Source organism: Sciurus vulgaris (assembly GCF_902686455.1).
Source record: "Sciurus vulgaris genome assembly, chromosome: 17".
NCBI classification, from domain to species: Eukaryota; Metazoa; Chordata; class Mammalia; order Rodentia; family Sciuridae; genus Sciurus; species Sciurus vulgaris.
Genome location: NC_136478.1, coordinates 16,879,654 through 16,901,998, shown reverse-complemented (window position 1 = coordinate 16,901,998; position 22,345 = coordinate 16,879,654). Strand labels below are relative to the sequence as shown.

General features: G+C 45.4%; 1 protein-coding gene across 1 annotated transcript in view; it reads left to right on the top strand.

Moving 5' to 3' along the window:
• The window catches only part of CDH3 (cadherin 3), a 44,654-nt gene extending 23,815 nt beyond the window's left edge, over positions 1-20,839 (top strand). The window contains exons 3-16 of the mRNA XM_079116855.1: positions 2,843-2,925; positions 4,118-4,243; positions 4,475-4,630; positions 4,723-4,867; positions 6,233-6,408; positions 7,065-7,193; positions 8,176-8,361; positions 10,144-10,385; positions 10,971-11,116; positions 11,850-12,074; positions 17,142-17,348; positions 18,297-18,427; positions 18,745-18,891; positions 19,911-20,839. Coding sequence (XP_078972981.1) covers positions 2,843-2,925; positions 4,118-4,243; positions 4,475-4,630; positions 4,723-4,867; positions 6,233-6,408; positions 7,065-7,193; positions 8,176-8,361; positions 10,144-10,385; positions 10,971-11,116; positions 11,850-12,074; positions 17,142-17,348; positions 18,297-18,427; positions 18,745-18,891; positions 19,911-20,120 — 2,309 coding nt within the window. The 3' untranslated portion in view covers positions 20,121-20,839. The remainder of the gene's footprint in view (positions 1-2,842; positions 2,926-4,117; positions 4,244-4,474; positions 4,631-4,722; positions 4,868-6,232; positions 6,409-7,064; positions 7,194-8,175; positions 8,362-10,143; positions 10,386-10,970; positions 11,117-11,849; positions 12,075-17,141; positions 17,349-18,296; positions 18,428-18,744; positions 18,892-19,910) is intronic.
• Positions 20,840-22,345: the final 1,506 nt, after the last annotated feature.

Here is a 22,345-nt window from a genome sequence, read left to right as displayed (position 1 = left end):
AGCTGTTATGAATAGTGCTTCAATAAACATTGTCAGTCTTTTGGCACATGTACATGTACTTGGGTCTGTATTTCAGAGTAGAATTGCTAAATCTTCAGAAATGTACACACTTAATTTCGGTACATATTAACAGACTTTTTTCAAAAGATTGTCCCATTTTACGCACCTGTGTCAGACTTGTACCCCTTTTGTGTGTGTGGTAAAATATCCAAAACATAAAATTTAGCATTTTATGCTGGGCACAGTGGTACATGCCTGCAATCCCAGCAATTTAGGAGGTGGAGGCAGAAAGATCTCAAGTTAAAAAGGCAATTTAGTGAGTCCCTGTCTGAAAAAATTAAAAGGAGAAACGAACACAAAACATGTTATGCCCTTATTGGGGAATATAATCCAGACTTTAAGAGGAATGAAGTTCTGACATGCAAGAATATCAATAAATCTTGAAAACATTGTGCTGGGCCTGGGGATGTAGTCCATGTTGGAGAACATGCTTAGCAGGCACAGGGCCATGGGTTTAACCTCAGCACCAAAAATGAAACAAAATTATGCTGAGAATTTCTAGTCATGCTAACTCTCCATTGGACTTTTGTGTGTTGGGGGTGGGGGTGCCGGGGATTGAGCCCAGGGCCTCACACATGCTGGACAAGTGCTGTCCCACCGAGCTACACCCCAAGCTCTACACTGACTTTTGGATGAATTGCCAAACTGTTTTCCACCTTGGCTGCACCATTTCACATTCCCACAAGCAATGTGTGAGGGTTCCAATTTCTTCACATTCTTGCCAAGACTTGTTATTTTCCTTCTTTTTTTTTTAATAGCCATCCAAGAGGGTATGAAGTGGTATCTCATTACGACTTTGATTTGCATTTCCCTAGTGACTAATGATATTTAGTATCTTTTAATGTACTTGTTTATCTTGGAAGAAATGTCTTTTCAAGTCCTTCGTCTTTTTTTTTTTTTTCAATTAGGTTGTTTTACGGTGTTGAGTTTTAGACGTTCTTTATATATTCTGGAATTAATCTTTTAAAATTCTACTTTTTATATTATATTTTTTTAAATACTTTGTCATGTTCAAATTAATTTATGATTAAAATCTCAGCCATGTACAGTGGTACACACCTGTACTCCCGGCTACTTAGGAAGCAGAGGCAGGAGGATTGAAAGTTGAAAGACTGCCTGTTCAGTTTAGGGAAACCCTGTCTGAAAACAAAATTTAAAATGGGCCGGGGATGTAGCTCAGTGGTAGCGTGCCCCTGGTTCAATTCCCAGTACTGGGAGAGGGGGACCTTTCTCTTCTTTATAAGGAAAAATATTTTTAAGCTGGGCACAGTGGTACATGCATGTGATCCTAGCTGCTTGGGAAGTCAAGACAGAAGGATCGCAAGTTTGAGACAAGTTAGTGAGACCCTATCTCAAAATTAAAAGGGCTAGGATATAGCTCAGTGATCGAGTGTCCCTGGGTTCAATGCCCAGTACAATTCTAATACTGAGGAGGAAAAAAAAAAAGATATTTAATCCAAATGATAAGTTTTCCAAACAGGACATTCGAATGGCCCAGGGACAGTAATATCCTTGTTATGCTGCAGCCTAGCAAAGCTATGAGTACTGGGCAAGATCTGGGTTCCTATGAGGCCCAGGGTGGGTACCCTGGCAGTTTCCCTGATTTTTTTGGCTCCAAGGAAGGGCAGTTGCTCAGGTTACTATTGGCCAAAAGTCCTTGGTTGCTAAAGCCATTGTGAGTCAAGCTAACCCTACAGAGAAGGTGGCTTGATCATCAGCCACCCGCTGTGAGCATGAATTTTCTCATCTTTGAAAAGGGCTAATACCTACCTAGGAGACTTGCTGCCAGGAGAGGGGGGTTTTTATTAGAAAAGTTTGTTGCCTTATATACAGTCTCGGAAGGGAGCTAACTGTGCTATCTGCATATTGCCAGCGAGGCATTTGCCTATAAGTCGGATAGGGCCCAGGGTGGGGGTGTTGATACCTAATTGGGTGGCTAAACGTGCCTGTGGGAAGCAGACTTTCAGGAAGAGAAGCCTGTTGGACTCCATTTTAAGAAAAGGGGGAGGGGTGGGGGAAAAATAGAAAGGGAAATAATGAGGTAAATGGAGTCAATAGTTATTATAAGGATGAAACAGGCCCAGCCTCTGGTGACTGGTTAGTTGTTTTTCTTTTTAATTTGTGGTACTGGGGATTGAACCCAGGCCCCAAGCATGCTAGGCAAGTGCTCTACCACCAAGCAACATTCCCAGCCTTTTCTTATATTTTTAAATTTTGAGACAGGGTCTTGCTAAATTGCCCAGGCTGGCCTCAAACTTGTGATCCTCCTGTCCCAGCCTCCAGAGTCACTGATTATAGGCATGAGCCACCATACCTGGCTCAGTGTTTCAAAGATGGTCTAGTAGGGGAAATTCAGAAGGGGTATGACAAACTGAAACAATCAGAGGTTGACCAGAGTGATCTGTGGGCAACAGCATGATGATGTGTATTGTGTATAGAGAGAAAATCTTCTACCTCTAGCTATGACTTTCAGTCAACCCTATGTTTCACAGACCTGCCCAGGACTAATATCACTCAATGTCTATAATCTTGGTTCTCTGGCCTCATGATCAAAGAGGGATTTGACCCACAAACTGACCATGAAAGGCCCTCCCTCTTGAGACCTAACACGGAAGCCCTATCTGGAGTTGACATTAGTCACATTGCTGGTCAGAGAAAGTAAGGCAAGTCCCCATCTGCAGCACTTGGTAACAGTCCTTGATCCAGTCAGGCGACCCTTGTCAGGCCTTGTTTCTTGCTTCTAGGGGCGTTCTAATGCCTTCTTTTTCCTTCCCCTCTGTAGCTTTCCCGGGCTGCCCTGAGGAAGAACTGGCCTTGCTCGGCACTGATGACGATGTCACTGTGCTGAACAGGGGAGCAGTCCAGGTAAAGCGCCAGTCCTCCTACAGGACAAAGGGGAGTTCTCCATGGAGGCCCAGATGGCTGCTAGTCAGGAGTCCTCGGTTGCTAAGGCTGCTGTGAGCATGAGGACAGAGCTGAGCGGGGAAGTGATGGCAGCTGCCCATTAGGGACACCAGAGAGTCGGGCCACAGGGCCCGCGAAAAGCTACCTATGCAGTGAATACAGTGCCGTGGGATTCCTCTCCCCCTCCCTTCCCTTCTTTCCTGTATCATCCAGGTTAACCCCAAGTAAAGGTCATTCCATGCACCATTGCAAGCCCACGAGTCTCTAGGAAGGTGGACCTGAGGTGCCTGGCCACACTTTTTAGTTTCTTTTAACCTTTTGATTAGCTAATACAACCCCATGATTAAAATCTTTAAAAAATATTTTAAAACTAACATTGAACACTCTCCCTTTGTCTCCATCTGTCTAAAGCAGCCCTCCCCCCAACACACACACACACACACACACACACACACACACACACACACATCACAAGAGAAAACACGGATAACCACTGTGGGCAGGTTCTTTCCCTCCAGAGTTTACTTCTGTATGTCATGTATTTCTTTTCAATATTATACTTAGATAGGTTATATGTTTGTGTATATACAGATACAAAATGTTTTTCTTTTTATGCAAAAGTTAACATTATTCACACATCTGTACTTTCTTTTTGCATTCAACAGTATATTAAATCAGTACAATGCCAGTCCCCGTCCCACAGATAACCACTGTTATTAGTTTCTTCTGTATCCTCCCAGACATTATCTGTATTGAGAAAATATGAACATCAGGTCTTATTTTCCTATCCCCTTACACAAAAGGTAGAATGGTGTTTGGAACATATTTAGCATTCTGTTTGTTAAGTAAAATAAAATTCTAAACCATATTAAGCTGTCTGTTCTTTAATCTTTTAACAGTATATATCAAAAAGTTTTCCTTGTCAGCTTAGAGAACATCTTCATTCCTCCTTTTTAGAGTTGTGTAATATTCCGCTACATAGGTGTGTTGTAGTGTATGGTCTGCCTCTACAACTGGACGTTTAGATTATTTCCAAGTTTCCTTGTGCAGTAGTCCCATCTAGACCCCTCTCCTGGCTCGTAACTCCTATGGGTAAGAGGCTGTTGGGAGTGTTCCAGTTCTTTCCTCATCCAGGGGGCTTCTCTCCTTTCAGGAAAGGAAAGCATTGAAGATCTCCCAATCCCAAAGCATCTTACGAAGACACAAGAGAGAATGGGTGGTCCCACCAATATCTATCCCTGAGAATGGCAAGGGTCCCTTCCCCCAGAGGCTAAATCAGGTATGACTGTGCCTTCCCCTTGAAGTCATTGGTGACTGCAGAGAGCTCCATCCAAAGGCCTGAATGTGAGGTTTCTTGCCACTGAGTTCTGGGACCTGCAGAGGAAAGTCCCTGTCATGGAAGCAGATTCTAATGAGGCTGTGCCCCTCCCCAACCTCGCCACAGAAGATCCTTTGCTATAGTCAGGAGGTATTTGTCACTTTGTCAGCTGCCATTTTCTTTTGCTTCCAGCTCAAATCTAATAAAGACAGGGGCACCAAGATTTTCTACAGCATCACAGGGCCTGGAGCAGACAGCCCCCCTGAGGGTGTCTTCACCATAGAGAAGGAGACAGGCTGGTTGTTATTGAATAAGCCACTGGACCGAGAAAAGATCGCCAAGTATGAGGCAAGTAGCCTTTAGTGTCCTGTCAGAAGTAGAGCCCAGAGCCGCGGCGGGCAGGGTGGTATCAGGTTGATCGTAGACCTCTGTACCCACAGCTTTTTGGCCATGCTGTGTCAGAGAATGGTGCTTCAGTGGAGGAGCCCATGAACATCTCCATCATCGTGACAGACCAGAATGACCACAAGCCCAACTTCACCCAAGCTGTCTTCAGAGGGAATGTCTTGGAGGGCGTACTCCCTGGTAAGAGGATTGGGGAAGAAACTGCTGTGGGTTTGCTAGGCCCAGACCTAGCTTTGGGTCGACTTCTAGAACCATCTGGAAGTCAGTCCACCCCCTCAAGTATTGGAAGACCCCACCACTCCTGATTTCCTTGTCTGTGCATCAGAAAATAATATCAACCTTGAAGAATTCTGAAAATTAGAAATAACACCTACAGCTAGGAGTGTAGCTCAGTGGGGCTTAGCACACACGGAGTCCTGGGTTTCATCTCCAACACCAAAAGAAAAGAAAAGAAAAATAACTTGTACTTGCTGTTATATTCAACAGAGCATCTGACATGAAATTCTTTTTTCATTTCCCCCACTTGTACTAAGGATTGAATCCAGAGTCTCTACCACTGAGCCAGACCCTCAGCCCACCCACCTTTTTTTTTTTTTAATTTTTGAGATAGGGTCTTTCCGGGTTGCCTCAGCTGACCTCAAGCTTGTGATCCTCCTGCTTCAGCCTTGACACTTGACATGAAGTTCTTTAGCGAAGGCAGCTACAAGGAAAGGAGCCAGGGTTGGAAGGTGTTAGCACATGGCTTAGGGAGAACAAAAGTAAATTGCCAGGGCTGGAAAAGAGGGTGGTGGGGGACCAGCAGAAGAGGAAGTGCTTGCGTATTAATAACCCCAAAGACAGGCACTCCCTGAGGGAGGGGGTTGCGAGATCATTAGACAGGCAATAACAAATTCCCAAAATAAAAAGTCTTGAACAAGGGGCTGGGGTTGTGGCTCAGTGGTAGAACGCTTGCCTAGCATGTGTGAGGCACTGGGTTTGATCCTTAGCACCACGTAAAAATAAAGTTAAAAAAAAAAAAAAAGAAACAAAATGAAATCTCTTTTTTTCCTTCCTCCTACTTAAGACTTCTAGGAACAGTCAATCTAAATTGGCATGGTGCCTCCAAAGGTTAGAGGCCTATGTTTTTTCTGTCTTATTCTGCTCTTTTGGCCTTTGTTCTCAAAGTTGCTTTAATGACTGCTGAAGTGTAGCCACTACATCTGGAAGGAGGTGAGAGGTAGGAAGAACGAGTCCATATTTGTGAAAACATTTCCCCCAAAGTTGTATGTCCCATTTTATCAAACTTAATTCTCTCGTTCACAGGAAGTTGCCCAAGGGATGGGAAATACCCTTTGTTCCATTTTTGTTTTTGTTTTTAAGACTGCCTATGCCCAGGCTAAGATGAGAATGGCATTTCTAAGACAGAAGGAAAGAATGGGAAAGGGGCGCCAGACTAACAGATTTGTCACCAAGTAGATAGGCCCAAGTCAGTGAGCATGGGGAACCTCGAGTTCCGCAAGTGGACCTGGGAGGAAAAGGTTCTCACTCATCCCTCCTCCTCTCCAGGTACTTCAGTGATGCAGGTGACAGCCACGGATGAGGATGATGCCATCAACACCTACAACGGGGTGGTCGCCTACTCCATCCACAGCCAGGAACCAAAGGACCCGCATGAGCTCATGTTCACTGTCCACCGGAGCACAGGCACCGTCAGCGTCCTTTCCAGTGGCCTGGACCGTGAGGTGAGGAGCCCTGAGGGAAAGCGTGCCAACCTCGGTGTGCCCACGCGGGGCCCTGACTCTCAGAGCAGGCACTCCCGTCCCTGTCCCCGAGCTCAAGGCAGAACAGTGGGGACCTGAGTCGGCTGGCTGCCTGCGACAGTGTTCACACACTGATATCCCAGGCTCCCTTGGGTCAGTGGCCTCCTGCCAAAAAATCTCCCTGAATCTCCTCTGAGGATGAGGAGGTAGCTATGAAATGAAGACTTTGGATATTTTCTGAAGGTTTTCTCATTTCCTCTTGGAATGGTTCACTCAGCGTGCACATTGCCTATATCTGTCCCTTGTGTGCCACAAAGTAGAATTAGCTCCGTGGATATTGGAGTTGCCTTCTGTTTCCTAATTAATATCTTTGCCCAAATCCCTGCTCAAAGCTCCCACAGTGGAGCAGCTGAGGGCTGGGGCTCAGGAGAACTGCTGCAGCCTGAGGCTCCTGCCCCAGCGCTGCCCTCTGCTTCTGTTCCTTCTGGTAAGGTGAGGGTGGGACAAGGGGCCGAGAGTACTGTGAGAGGAGCACATCTCTCTTCATACCCCCTCAAGGCTTTGCCTCCGGAGCCCAGGTGAGGGACTCCTCAGACTAGACTCATGGTGGGCTCCTCTTCTCCTTCCTTTCTCCCCAGAAAGTCCCTGAATACACACTGACCATCCAGGCTACAGACATGGATGGGGATGGCTCCACCACCACAGCCGTGGCTGTAGTGGAAATCCTTGATGTCAACGACAATGCTCCTGTGTTTGACCCCCAGAAGGTAACACCCGTTCTTCTTTCTTCCTTCATCATAATACAGGACTAAGGTTTTTCCTCTCACAAAACTTTGAAACCAGCCTACGTTCCTTCAAGCCCTGGCCTCACTTATTGGCTGTGTGACCTTAGGCAAGCTACTAACCCTCTGTGTTCCCGGTTTTAAATCTGTGAAGTGGAGATAATGATCATACGTGCTGCACCGTTCTGAGTTGCAAATGAAATGATCTATGTACAGTTTTTAACACAGCCCTGGCAAAATAAGTGCTGCATATGAAAATCTTTGTTGATATGAAAACTTACCTTCTTTTGAATCTACATCTCCTCACCTTCCCCCAGTGAAGAGTACATCTCCAGTGACAGAGGACTCAGGGCTATTCAGGGTGACATGCCCCACCCCTTCCATTTGTAGATAGCTGTGACTACTAACATTATTTAGACTAATTAAAAATTTATTCTGGGGCTGGGAGTGTAGTTCAGTGGTAGAGCACTTTCTTAGCATGCATAAGTTCCTGGGATTGATCCCAGCACCCCACAAAAACTTTTTTTGTTCTGAGGAACTGACTTTCTAGTCTTTACCCATCCTAGAACCTCCAAAAACCTTCTGTCCGTTTCCCCAACACAAACAGGCTCCTACCCTTGTCATCTTTCTTCTAAACTATTGATCTCAGCTAGATAGGTGACTATACCCAGCAGGGACTTGGACACCCAGACCAGTGAGATTCTGGAGCATCAGGCTCCTGGGAGGAGAAAAATCAGGCCCAAGGTTGGTGTGGTCTGTCCTGGCAACTGTTAAGCTGATGCTTGGGAAATTCTGTGTGCCCTGAAAACCTGCTGAGGATATTGGTGGCCCAGGAAAGGATAAGGGCTATGGGGCTCCCCAGAAGGAAGATGGAGGACACATGGCTGCTGAAGAGTAGAACAGCCTCAAAGTTTCCTTTCCTTCATCAGTCTCTCTGCTCATTACTCTGTGCTTCCCACACTGACAGTATGAAGCCCGAGTGCCAGAAAATGCAGTGGGCCACGAGGTGCAGAAGTTAACAGTGACTGATCTGGATGTCCCCAACTCACCAGCATGGCATGCCAACTACCGCATTGTGGGAGGTGACAGTGAAGACCACTTTATCATCACCACCCACCCTGAGAGCAACCAGGGCATCTTGACAACCAGGAAGGTGAGTCTCTTTGGACTTTAAGCAGAGGCCACACCCAGGGCAGCCAGGACTGCAGCCTTCAAGACAAGGGGACACCACCTACCTTGAGCCACAGGTGAGTCACTGATTCAATTGAAGCAGATCAGTGGCATTCTTTCCAGAACCCAGTGTCCAGAGGCCACCTCCAGAGTCTTCTCTCAGAGAAACTCGGTTTTATTAGAATCGTGCTAATTTTGCATTTACTCTGCAACACATATCTAGGTGTTTAGACAGTAAAAAGTTTCAAATTACTTAGTAGGCCAGGTGCAATAGTGCGCACCTATAATCCAAGTGGCTTAGGAGGCTGAAGCAGGAGGATCACAAGTTCAAAGCCAGCCTCAACAACTTAGCAAGACCCCGTCTCAAAAAATAAAATAGGCTGGGAATGTAGCTCAGGGTTAAGCACACCTAGGTTCATGGTACCAAGTAATAATAATAATAGAATAAATAAATAAATTACTTAGTAGACACATTTTTGTCTCTCAAAACTCTTTTTTTTAAACTTTTGTGAATTTTTATTTTTATCAGAGAATAGGACAAGATTTGGGTAAAATAAGGCTTTGAAGAAAATTGAAGCTTCAAGAAGATGGGGCTGGGAATATAGCTCAGTTGGTAGAGTGCTTACCTTGCAAGCACAAGGCCCTGGGTTCAATCCCCAGCACCACAAAAAAAAAAAAAAAAAAAAAGAAGAAGAAGATGGGTCTGGCTGGGCACACACCTATAATCTGATACTTGGGAAGCTGAGGCAGAAGAATTACAAGTTCAAGGCCACGTGGGCAACTTAGTGAAAGCCTGTCTCAAAATTTAAAAGAGACTAGAGATGTAGCTCAGTGATAGAGCACCTGCCTAGCGTACAAAAGGCTCTGGGTTTGATCCCCAGTACTTCAAAAAATAAGACTATCTTGGGTTAAATGTCCCCTTCTTGTGATAAATGTCCCTTTTACACTGTGAAATGAAGTTCATTTATAATCTAGCTTAGCTGAGTTATAGTTTTTAGAAAAACAGTATGCCCAACTATAAAATAAAGGAGAAATAGGAAAAATTACTGAATATAAAACATTTTGAATGTAAGCTTTTGGGTTCAACTACACTAGAAAACAGTGAAATAGTCAGTTACTTGCATCAATTTGTAGAATCATCCAAATATGGTAGGTACCGTGTGTCATTCTGGCAATGCAGAACACAAGTGGTATTGATGTCTTTTCAGAGCAGTGACCAAACTCTTGAAAAAGTCCTGAACAAATTAGGAGCTTCTCTCAGAAGTTGCATTCCTAGAAAATTAGTATATATTAAAACCACACCAAACACTTGGTTTATATGTAAAACATATTCTAGACTCTAATTATGAACAGGTTTTTCACACCCACAAATGTATGAATGTCTAAGGGGATATTGGCAAATTGCATAGGATAGGGGGTCAGTTCTTTGTGCCTGTAACTTTGTGGGGCCTGGCATCCCCACCCCAGCCTATAAATAACAGTGGCACACCTAGTCAGGCTTCCATAAGTTTCTAAACTCCCTAGAGGGGCGTCACCACCCCATTGGATACCCGTATTCTAGGCCTTACTAAGCTTGTTGCCTTTGGGGTGATCCGAGAGACCCCACTAGATGTCTATTCAGGAAACAGAGGAGACTTTGGGGACAGGGAGGGCTCCACGTGAGCGATGTTGCTGTGGAGGGGCCTCATCCCCTCACTATGGGCCCTTTCCTTCTGATGCCCACAGGCCTCCTCACAAAATGGTGGTTCGCGTTCTTCTCTCCTAGGGTTTGGATTTTGAGGCCCAAAACCAGCACACCCTATATGTAGAAGTGACCAATGAGGATCCCTTTGTGGTGAAGCTCCCAACCTCCACAGCCACCGTAGTGGTCCATGTGGAGGATGTGAACGAGGCCCCTGTGTTTGTCCCACCCTCCAAAGTCGTGGAGGCCCAGGAGGGTATCTCCATTGGGGAGCCTATCTGCATCTACACTGCACAGGACCCCGACAAGGAGGATCAAAAGATCAGGTACTCCTCGGGAACTGGCTCCAGTCAGCCAAATGTACCAGTACGGTTGGGTGGGTTTTTCTGTAACCGTAAAGACTTTTCAGCCTGGTCAGGTATAGAGCACATGCCTATAATCCCAGTGGTTCAGGAAGCTGAGGCAGGAGGATCACAAATTCAAAGCCAGCCTCAGCAACTAAGTGAGGCTCTAAGCAACTTAGTAAGACCCTGTCTCAAAATAAAAAGGGCCGGAGATGTGACTCAGAGGTTAGCACCCCTCAGTTCAATCCCCAGTACCCAAAAAAAAAAAAAAAAAAAAAAAAAAAAAAAAAGTGCAATATTTTGAGTATCACTCTTGCAGCTGGACCTCTGCTTCCTGCCTTGCTGAAGATAAAAGACTCTGAGTCGAGGTTCAGGCAGAAGGTGTGTCCTCTCTCACTCATATCCCTGCTGGGTCCCTACCTGCTGTTTTAGTCTCCATTTCAATGAGATACATTTCCTGTGTGATCCTGCTTAGGAGCCCAGAGACCGTCGGACCATTCGCATTTGATCTAAGGAGGTTTGAATGATGACACTAGAATTCATGTGACCCTCCTCAATTCTTTCCAGCTACCACATCCTGAGAGACCCAGCAGGATGGCTAGCAATGGACCCAGACAGTGGGCAGGTCACTGCTGCAGGCATCTTAGACCGTGAGGATGAGCGGTTTGTGAGGAACAACATCTACGAAGTCATGGTCCTGGCCACAGACAATGGTGAGAGCTTCCTCCCAGGTCTTCCACATGGGATGCCTTTGGTGCCCAGCTCACATGACACAGCCTATTCCCTCAACACAGAGGATGGAGGTGGGAACAGGTACCACCGAACCAGTCAGGAGGGATGAAAGGGATCTTTCAGGGGAGTCTCCTGAAGACTCTTCCCAGGGAGACTGGCTATGATTATGATTATGATTTTTCTGATACCCAGGAGTCAGGAAAGATCCTGAAGGCTCCAGTCAGCCTGAGTTTTTGGTTCACCGAACCCTAAATTGACCTTTAGTTTGCCCTTATATTTGAGTAATGGAATACCTAGAAAATACCATGATTGATTAGTGATGTCACACCACAGTCAGTGGGGGAGTATGATATAATTGCCATCTCTGCTTAGCACATAGGTTCCCTGAAGCTGATCTGCAAACACCAGACTAGCTCTGAGGCAATCAATAGGTTTCACTCTGTGACAGATTATAATGACTGTTTGGGTAAAGTGACTGCAGCTGTTCTATGATAGGTTGATAATGTCTGCATTGGCACATGAGATGACTTGATTTCCATGTATTTGTCGTCATTGGCTTAATCTGTAATGAAGCTTGGACATGGAGGGACTTGAGAGGTTAGGACAGGAGTCTCTCTGAAATGGATTAAGTCAGTTTTAGGGTAGTTTAACATCAGTTCATCTACCAACCAAGGGCACATGCTGAAAAGATATCATATGTGTAATTATAAACAGGAAACCCTCCCACCACTGGAACAGGAACCCTTCTCCTAACCCTTACTGACATCAACGACCATGGCCCGATTCCTGAGCCCCGTGAGATCACCATCTGCAACCAAAGCCCTGTGCCTCAAGTGCTGAACATCACGGACAAGGACCTGTCCCCCCATTCCTCCCCTTTCCAGGCCCAGCTCACACATGACTCAGACATCTACTGGATGGCAGAAGTCAATGAAAAAGGTAACTGAGTGATAGTATCTGGCGGATACCAGCTCTGCTGGGCAGGTGTCTGCCCCATGCATACATTCTTATTCTAGCATCTTGTGGGTCACAGATAATGATCTCCACAAGAACATCAATCATAAGCTGTCTGTAGGCTAGCTTTCTTAGCATGTACAAGGCCATGGATTTGATATCTAGCACCACACACAAAAAAAGCAATTGGGCCTAGTGGCACAGGCCTGTAATCCCAAATACTCAGGATGCTGAAACAGGAGGATAGCAGGTTTGAGGCCAACCTGGGCAATTTATCAAAACCTTGTCTCAAAATAAAAACCATTTTAAATGGGCTAGGAATGTATCTTAGTAGTAGAGAACTTGCCTGGCATGTGAGACCTGGGTTCAATCCCCAGTACCACACACACACACACACACACACACACACACACACACACAAAATCCAGGCATGGTGGTGTGCACCTGTAATCTCAGCATCTTGGGAGGCTGAGGCAGGAGGATCACATATTCAAGGCCAGCCTCAGCACCTTAGTGAGACCCTAAACAACTTAGCGAGACTCTGTCTCAAAAATTTTTAAAAAAGAAAGGCTAGGAAAGAAGGCTCAGTGTAAAGGGCTCTAGTGCAAGCCTTTGGAATCTCATAGAAACCCTGAAAGATGTTTCTAGCACATCCAACCTTTCTATACAAATGGGAAAAACAAGGCCCAGTGAGAGAGGGAATGACTCGTCCAGTATTACTTAACAAGAGTTAGGACTCCAAGCCTGTTGTGGTCCTTGCCGGTAATCCCAGCAACTCAGGAGGCTCGGGCAGGAGAATCGCAAGTTTGAGGGCAGCCTCAGAAACTTAGTGAGCCCTCCCAAAAAATAAAAAGAACTGGGGATGTAGCTCAGTGACAGAATGCCCATGGATCCCCAGTACAGGCTGGGAATGTAGTTCAGTGGCTGAGCACATGCTTGGCACGCTCACAGCCTTTGGTTGGATCCTCAGTACTGCAGAAAGTAAAAGGACTCGGCACAGCAATCATGGCTAACGCTCTCTGAGCAAGCTCAGTGGGCCAGACACCACTGCACATGCCTCACCCTGGACTCTTATCCCCACATCAGTGCTATGAAGAAGGTACTGTGGTCTCCAACTCGCACATATATTTTACGAGTGAGGAAAACAAAGCCTACAGAAGCTTAAACATCTTGCCAGACTAGAAAATAATTGCATCAAGGTTTTAGTCCAGGTAACTGATGTATGATATTCTGCTTCCTACCACTGATTGAACCCTGGCAATATGCAAAAACTTTTTCTTTTTTTCCTTATTTTATCTTTATTTTTTTTCCCCCCTTTGGTGCTGGGGATTGAACCCAGGGCCTTGTGCTTGCAAGGCAAGCACTCTACCAACTGAACTACCTCCCCAGCCCCTTATTTTATCTTTTTAACAAACTCTGGTCAGCATTTTCATCCCCACATAGAGATGAGGATGAGACCTGGGGAGGTTAAATAGCACGCCCAAGGGCAGAGCATGGGTGGTAATTAGGATCGAAGCCAGGCCTTGACTCCAGAGCCCTGGCCCTCCTGTTCCCTCCTCCCTCCCTGTCCTGCCTCTCTCTAGGCCACCAGTTTGGAAGTTCTTAGCCTTCAGGATTTTTCAGTTGTTGTATAGACTGGAGAGGAGCGAGTCTGACCCTAAGTGCCAGTAAGGCTACAAGAAAAACTGCCTTACCTTGGCTTAAGGTGCTCCAAGAGAGAAATGGAGAATCGGTACATTCAGTTTCTACCCCAAAGAAACCAAATAACCCAGTTTCTGTTACTGCTGCTAAACCCAGCTCAGCAAGAACTCAGGAGACCTGCTTACACACCCAAATCATCTGATTTTTTGATTCCTGTGATTTGAATGTATGTATCCACCTTTCCTTTGGGGAGTCCAAATTGGTCTCCTGTCACCCCCTTGTGGCCTAGAAGCCATGTTTTCCTCCCTGAGTATATCATGGAAGAGCTCAAACCTTGGAACCAGAATGCCTTGGTTCAACACTTGACTCCTCCATTGATTTTCACCAGCTTTGTGACTGTGTAAGTTACTGAACCTGTGCCTCACCTTCCTTATCTGTGGGATGGGTCAGTACTTGTACCTACTTCCTTATTATGACGTAGTAAATTAAATATTATGAGGATTAATTAGGTGAATACATGAAAGTCCTTACTTAGTTCATGTGAGCAGTCATCTTCAGGGCCTGTAACATTCTCAGATCTGGCTCTGTGGAAGTGTGAGCATCATGCCCAAATCCCCAAGAGACCAATCCTTGAAATTAGTATTGATATCTGGTTTTTAGTGTTAATTTACTTTTTCGCTTTGCCCTTGTCCTTGTTATCAGGGAAATTCATCCACACATTACATACGTAACTTTGGGCTAGTTACTTAACTCCCTTAGCCTCGATTTCTGCTTTTGTAAAATGAACTTAATTACATTACTTGCCTCTCACAGTCGTGGTGAGGGTTAGGGTAGGACCTGGCAAATGGTAAGCATCCATTTATTTACTGCCACCATCATCATCAACAGCAACTGAGAAATCAGCCCTAGAGCATGGTGCCGATGTTTGGTGACATATCCTGTGTCAGCCTCTCCACATAGTAGACCAGACACTCGGTTTACAGAAATATCTCTGCCTCCCACTGCTAAATGGGAACAGGGTGAATTCTACCTCTGGCCTTCTTATTTAGAGTGTACGAAGCCTTTTAACTAGAGGTGCCTTAAGGTCAGCACTGAAATAGTCTGGTGAGCCTGAAGGGTGGGGTTAGAAACTCAGAGGTTGGTCGTGATTATCCCAGTGATTGGGGGATGGGGAATGCCATGATGTTGAATTTAGTTGTCATCGCATGCTTACTTGGAAATAGAGGTATTTCATATTTCATCATGCCAGGCACAGTGGTGCACACCTGAAATCCCAGCGACTCTAGAGGCTGAGGCAAGAGGATCACAAGTTCAAGGCCAAACTAGGCCACTTAGTGAGACCCTGTTTCAAAATAAAAATAAAAGAGTTGCATTGACTAAAAAATTAATAAATAAATAAATAAAAGGGGCTGGGGATGTGGCTCAGTGGTTAAGTCCCCTGGGTTCAATCCTGGGTACCCCCCAACACACACACACACACCCAAAAAATTCAGTTATGTAGTTGAGGTATAAATTTTTATTGTAAGAACAAAATAATAGCTGGGCACAGCGGCGCACACCTGTAATCCCAGCTACACAGGAAGCTGAGGTAGGAAGTAGTACAAATTCAAGGCCAGCCTGGCAATTTAGCAAGACCCTTTGTGTTCATCAGCTTTTTGTTACTGTGGCCAAAACACCTGACAGGAACAATTTAGAGAAGGAAAAGTTAATTTGAGGCTAAGGTTTCAAAGGTTCATTCCACGTTTGGCTAACTCCATTACTCTGGGCTCAAGGTGAGGCAGAACTTCGTGGCAGAAGGGCATGGCAGAGGAAAGCTGCTCAGCTCATAGCATTGGGAAGCCGAGAGAGAGCATGCCAGGGGTGCAGCCAGATATAATCCCCTGGAGCCCACTTCCAGTGATCTATTTCTTCTAGTCATGCCCCACCTGCCTATAGTTATCACCAATAGTCCATTCAAATTATTTTTTTAATTTTTTTTTAGATGTTGATAGACCTTTATTTTACTCATTTATTTATATATGGTGCTGAGAATCAAACTCAGTGCCTCACACATGCTAGGCAAACACTCTACCACTGAGCCACAACTCCGGCCCAGTCCATTCAAATTATTAATCCATCAAATGGAGTAATCTACCATTAATTCAGGTTGTAGCTCTCATAATCATTTCACTTTTGAACATTACTACAGTGCCTTACACATGAGCTACAACCAAACTATGACACCCTATTTCAAAATTTGTTTTTTATCTTTCTTTTTTATTTTTTTCTTTTTAGTACTGGTGATTGAACCCATGGGCCCTCTACCACTGAGCCACATGCCCTATCCTTTTCATTTTTTATTTTGATACAGGGCCTCACTAAGTTGCTGAGGCTAGCCTCAAACCTCCTGAGTCGCTGGGATTGTAGGACTGTTCCACCATGTCCAGCTTCAAATTTTTTTTTTATAAGGGCTGGGAGTGTGGCTCAGGAGCACTTGCCCAGCATGAGCAATGCACTGGATTCAGTCCCAGGGTCCAGTCCCCATTACCACAAAAAAAAAAAAAAAAAAAAAAAAAAAAGCAAAATGATGCACTAATAAGAGCTGGGAATGCAGCTCAAGGGTAGAGCAATTGCCTGCCATGCACAAGACCTGGATTCGATCCCCAGCCCTACAAGAACAATAAAACAAAATAATTCAATAACAAATGATGGTGAACATTCAAATAAGAAAACAAGTGACTGATTAATATGAATATTAAATGATTTAGGTCTATTAGGAAGAATGATATATTCTTTTGTGGCAAAGAACAGTCTAGGAGCTGATGTGTTGATAAATGATTGGGTCTATAGCACATAACTGTTAGAGCTCTCATTTTAAAAATACTGTCATTTTATTTTATTCATTTATTTTTGCAGTGTTGGGGGTTGGACCCAGGGCCGCATACTAGGCAAATGCTCTGCTACTGACTTACATCTACAGCTCTTTCTTAAATTTTATTTTGAAACAGGGTTACTAAGTTACTCAGCCTGGCCTCATATTTACAACCCTCAGCCTCCTGAGTAGCTGGGATTACAGGCATGTGTGCTACTATGCTTGGCAGTTGTTGATTTTTTTTTTTATTAAATGACGAATTAATTTTTATATCCTAATAATTCTTTCTGAGACAATGAATTTTGCTTTAACCAAGTATTAATTATTTATTTATTTTTTTTTTTTTTTGGCGCTGGGGATAGATTCCAGGATCTTGCATATACTAAGCATGTACTCTACTGCTAAGCTACAGTACCAACCGCAAATATTAATTTTTGACACTTGGCCAAAGGCTGTTTTCAGGATATTTCTCTCTTGCTCAAATGCAAACCTCCATCATAATGTATTCAGTTCCCATCATTTATGGCATCCCCAGACTAATAAATGATCTGTCCATCCAGGAGATACAGTGGCCTTGTCCCTAAAGAAGTTCCTAAAGCAAGACACGTACAATGTGCACCTTTCTCTATCTGACCATGGCAACAAGGAGCAGCTAACAGTGATCAGTGCCACTGTGTGCGACTGCCATGGCCATGTGAAGACCTGCCCCCAACCCTGGAAAGGCAACTTCATCTTCCCCGTCTTGGGGGCTGTCCTGTTTCTGCTACGTGAGTACCACACACCTTCCCACTCTGACATTGGAATAGTTAAGAGACCTGATTCTATTTTGAACTGTGACCAAGAAGCCACCAACATTGCCCATCCGTTCCTTAATTTAAATTCCAGGAATGTCATTCAGGAGACATACTTCTGGAGCTTCTGGGTTGTGCCAGGCGTTAGAGATACAGCGGGGAGCAAATAGATGTGGTCCCACCGTCGTGTCCTCTCAGGCTTGTGGTTCCTTGTGCATTAGTTGTACCAGGAATTTGTTACAAAGGCAGATTCTCAGGTCCCACTTCAGACCACCAGAAAATTAGGAGTAGGACTCAGTGCTCTGTTTCAACAAACTCTCAGGGAAGCCGGACATGGTGGCACTTGCCTGTGATCCCAGGTACTTCTGAGGCTGAGATAGGAGGATTGCCAAGTTTCAGGTTAGTCTCAGCAATTTAGACTCTGTCTCAAAATAAAAATAGAAATAGCTAGAGATATAGTACAGCCATAGAGTATGCCCTGGGTTTGATCTCCAGCACCATTAAAAAAAAAAAAAAACAGTATGGGAAGTCTGACAGTAACTGATACAGAATCATAGTGGGAAATGGGAAGGAAGGGATCATGTGAGACCTAAAGGTAAAGCTGTGTATGTGCATGGAGAGTGGGTCCTGTGAGGAGAGAGTCCATGGAAGTTTCCAAAGTGGGAAACCACTGGGTATATTTGAGAAACACAGAAGAGGCCAATGTGGTTAGACTTTAGTAGGGGGAGGGGGACATATGCCAGGGCCAGGTCACGTAAGCTTTGGTAAGTAGTTGGGTTTTTCCTAGGTGCAGGGAGAGCCATTGTAGTGTGTTCAGCTTTGGCTGTTGAGTGAGGCCTCTAAGGCTGAATGGGGCTCTAAGGGCTTGAAATCTTGGCTGGCCGTGTGGTTGAGGGTAAATATTCACTTTTCCCAATTCCTCAGTCCTCCTGCTGGTGCTCCTCTTATTGGCGAGAAAGAAGCGGAAGGTCAAAGAGCCCCTTCTGCTCCCAGAAGATGACACGCGTGACAATGTTTTCTATTATGGTGAAGAGGGTGGTGGTGAAGAGGACCAGGTGAGCCATTGGGGTCTGGGGTTTTGGAGATGGAGGCCCTCAAGGTGACTGGCAGGGGTTGTTAGGTCAACTAACTAACCACATTAACTATGTTGACCAGCCCTGGAAGAAACTTCAAGCAGGATTGACCATTAGCTCCTCTTCTGAGGGGATATGGTCCATCACTGGTCTCTGTGGTACAGCCACAGTCAAATCTGTGCTTATAGTAATTTCTGACATTATCAGTCTTCCAAGACCTACCCATGAACCACAGCATTCAGGGTGAAGTGTAACTGGTAGAGAGGTCTCACTCTGTGTTCTCATTTGTTTTCCTGAAGGATTATGATATCACCCAACTCCACCGGGGTCTAGAGGCCAGGCCTGAGGTAGTTCTTCGCAATGATGTTGCACCAACCTTCATCCCTACACCCATGTACCGGCCCCGGCCAGCCAACCCAGATGAAATCGGCAACTTCATCATTGAGGTAAGACATGGCGAACCAGCCTAGCATAGCCCTTAAATCAAGTCTAGGACCAGCCGTTCAGGAAAACAAGCATGGCCCTGGAGTCTTGGCTCTGGGTTTGAATCCTGGCTCCACCACCAATCAGCTGTGTGATGCTTGAGTATTTCAGGGCTTCTGTTTCTTCCTCCATAAAATCTAGTTTTGCAGACTACTTAAAAATGGATTAGAAATAATTTGTTCATTTATTCAAACATAGCAGTTGTTAGGAAAGACTAGCTGGGTTTGAATTCTAAAGATCCTAGGTGATTCCTAGTAGAGGAAAATTTGGAATCTCTCTTATGAATTACTTCATGATTGAACGAGGAAGCACTGAAAACTGACACAGAGGCTTCAGCACCTTCCTGCCATTGCCGTCACCAGGAACTTCAGAGGCCACCGGAACTTACCCCCAGAGACTGGGACCTGCTGATCTGGCTAGGATCTGGGCTTTAATTCTGGAAGTAAATCAAATATGCAGAACCAGCGAACTAGACATATGGGGAGGCCTGTGATATGAGCCCAGCATAGCAATCAATGATTGGCAGTCCTTAATGGCAGAAAATGAGAAAGAAAAAATTCGGTTGAAATTCACAACTGGGTGGGGACATTCATGTGACGCAGTCACATGAACAAAAGCCTGGGTGGGAGGTCAGGCGGCTTTACATATATTCGTTTATCCTCTAAAGCTGTGGGGTATTGCCATTCTATAGACAGGAAGCAGAAGCCGAGAGCAGTTAAGAGATGCCCAGAGTTCCAAAACCAGTGTGTGGAGACTGAGTTCAGGCAGAATGTCAGAGTCCCTGCCCTTCACCACTGATGTGTGCTGTCCTGAGCTGCCATGCTGAGTCCCTGGACTCGGCGCTTTCTAGGCACTGTTTCATTTCAACCTTCAAAGCCTCGAAGGAGAGGAAAGCTGACCTGGCGCTGAGGACAGGGAGGCTCCGCAAGGTCCTCTGACAACCTGAGCCCTCGAAGCTGACCCCTGCTCTCTTTTGCCACAGAACCTGAAGGCAGCCAACACGGACCCTGCAGCCCCGCCCTACGACTCCCTACTAGTGTTTGACTACGAGGGCAGCGGCTCTGACGCAGCCTCCCTGAGCTCCCTTACGTCCTCGGCCTCTGACCAAGACCAGGATTACGATTATCTGAACGAGTGGGGCAGTCGCTTCAAGAAGCTGGCGGACATGTACGGAGGCGGTGAGGACGACTAGGCTGCCCTGCCAGGAACAAAATGTCAGGCCACAGCAGCCTCTCGAAGGGCTCTCAGTCCCCACTTAAGCCAAGGACTTCAGAGCTTGTCAAGAAGAGGCCTGAGCAACTTGGAAGGAAGAGGGTGCAAGTCTGCCGTGAACGGTTGGATCTAAGCCCTTCAGTGTGGAAGGATGCGGCAGACTGACTTCGCTCCTGACCACCTCGCAGCCTAGGTCAGGCTTGCCTCAAGCCGCATTTCCAGATGTTTCTTTCCTGCCATAAAGTGCTCAGCCCAGTGTCCTGGGCCTGGACCTACTCTGATCTCCACCATGTCTTTCTCTCTGGAATGGACCCTTATCTTAGAAAGAGGCCTCTTATTGCACCCCATTGTTTGTTTTATTTTCGTGGTGCTTGGAATTGAACCCAAGGCCTTGAGCATGCTGGGCAAGAGCTCTCCTGCTGAGCTACACCCCCAGCCCCTGTAGTTCTGTTTTTGTTTTGTTTTAATGCTGTTTTCAAGTCTTCCCAGTGTCCTCTCAGCCCTCCAGAAGAGCAGCCTGCCAGGTTTACTGCCCTCGTGTATCCCTGAGGCCTCCCACTCGGATGGATCATTGCATTTTTATACTGTGTGTGTCTAGGTTGTCTGTATTTTTTACTTTCCCTATTGTGTGCTGTAGAAGGTGATGACAATCGTATAAATGTACTAGAACTGTTTTTTATTAAAGGAACTTTTCCCAGAGATGCCAGGGGAGTGAAATTTTTTTATAACTTCTTTACTGAAATCTAAGTCCCTCACCACACCATTTCCCCATGCTGAAGGTTCCTGTCAACGGTCATTACCATTTTCAGCACTGGGCAAAGGGAGTGAGCTCTTCCTCCCAGGAAGCTCCGGATTCACCTGCATACTCAGGTGGTCCCAGTGAGGGTAGTATGGTGGAGGGGTCCCCTGCAAATTCAGAGCTGCTTCTCTATGGCAGAACCATTCACCTCCTTCCCCTTGGGCTGAGTGCCACCAGGGCCCAGGTAAGGATGTGTAACCTCTGTCTGCCTCAGATTTTTCATTTATAAAGTGGGGAGTTTTATAGTGATTAAATGAATTAAGATCTGGTGCAAGGATTATGCCATTTGTTAAGTGGAAACCACTGCTACTTAGAACTTTTAGATCCAGATGGCACTTTACTTCCATTATTTCCTTTAAACATACCCTCATAGTCAGTCTCTGAGGAGGTTTCTCTGCTTTAAAGAATGGCCTCATGGTGGGGTTTTTGTCTTTCTTAATACCTGGTTACTATCAAAAGCAGGCAAAACAAACAAATAATAGTAATAATACAAAGTGAGAACCCACCCAGAATGTCAGGGAAATTGGAACATTTCTGACAAGACCCAGGCTCAAAAGCAGGAGTAAGGATGAGGCAGTAAAGATAGAACGATTCCATTTGTGCCTCTGTTACAGGGAAGTTCAAATTTTTTGGCTAACCAAAAGAATCTGAAGTAGAGCTAAAGGAATTTCTAGGGTTGAAATAAGTGTTTCCTTCTCCAAGAGTGATCAATTCTTTTTTTTTTTTTTTAATTAATACTATTTATTTAGGTACTGGGGATGAATCCAAGGGTGATTTACCACTGAGATACATCCCTAGCCCTTTTGTTTTTGAGATGGTCTCACTAAGTGGGACTGGCCTTGAATGTGATTCTCCTTGCCTTAGCCTCCTGAGAAGCTGGGATTCCACTGTGCCAGTAAGAGTCACTGATTCTTCAAAGCAGTAGTACTCAAAACTCCAGTTTCTGACCCAACAACATTAGCCCCACCTACTGAATGGGGCCTGCAGTGTGGTTTAACCAGCCTCCCGGTGATTCTAACACAAAGGTTTTTCACTAAGGTTCTGACAGTGGAGGTCCTTGGATGGAGAAATCAACAGGGACTCTAGTGCCTTAGCCCTCTGCCAAGTCTGCTTCCTGCCTTTCCTCCCAAGCCACAGCTCCTGGTTCCCATTGACTCGGATTCCCCACTGTCAGGGACCTGCTTTGGCTAATAACCCCCTCCACCAGGGCCCTGCTACTCTTGCTGATAAGGGGGTATGGGAGGATTGGGTGTCCCAGCCAGCTGCCTCTGCTGCTCTTATCTTCAACTCCCTTCACAGAAGCCTGAATGAAGCAGGAAACCCTGTCTTAAACTACAGTTAATCCTAAAACCAAACAGCCACTGTTCACCTGGACTATTTTCCGGAGACTTTTGGAGAGAGTCGAG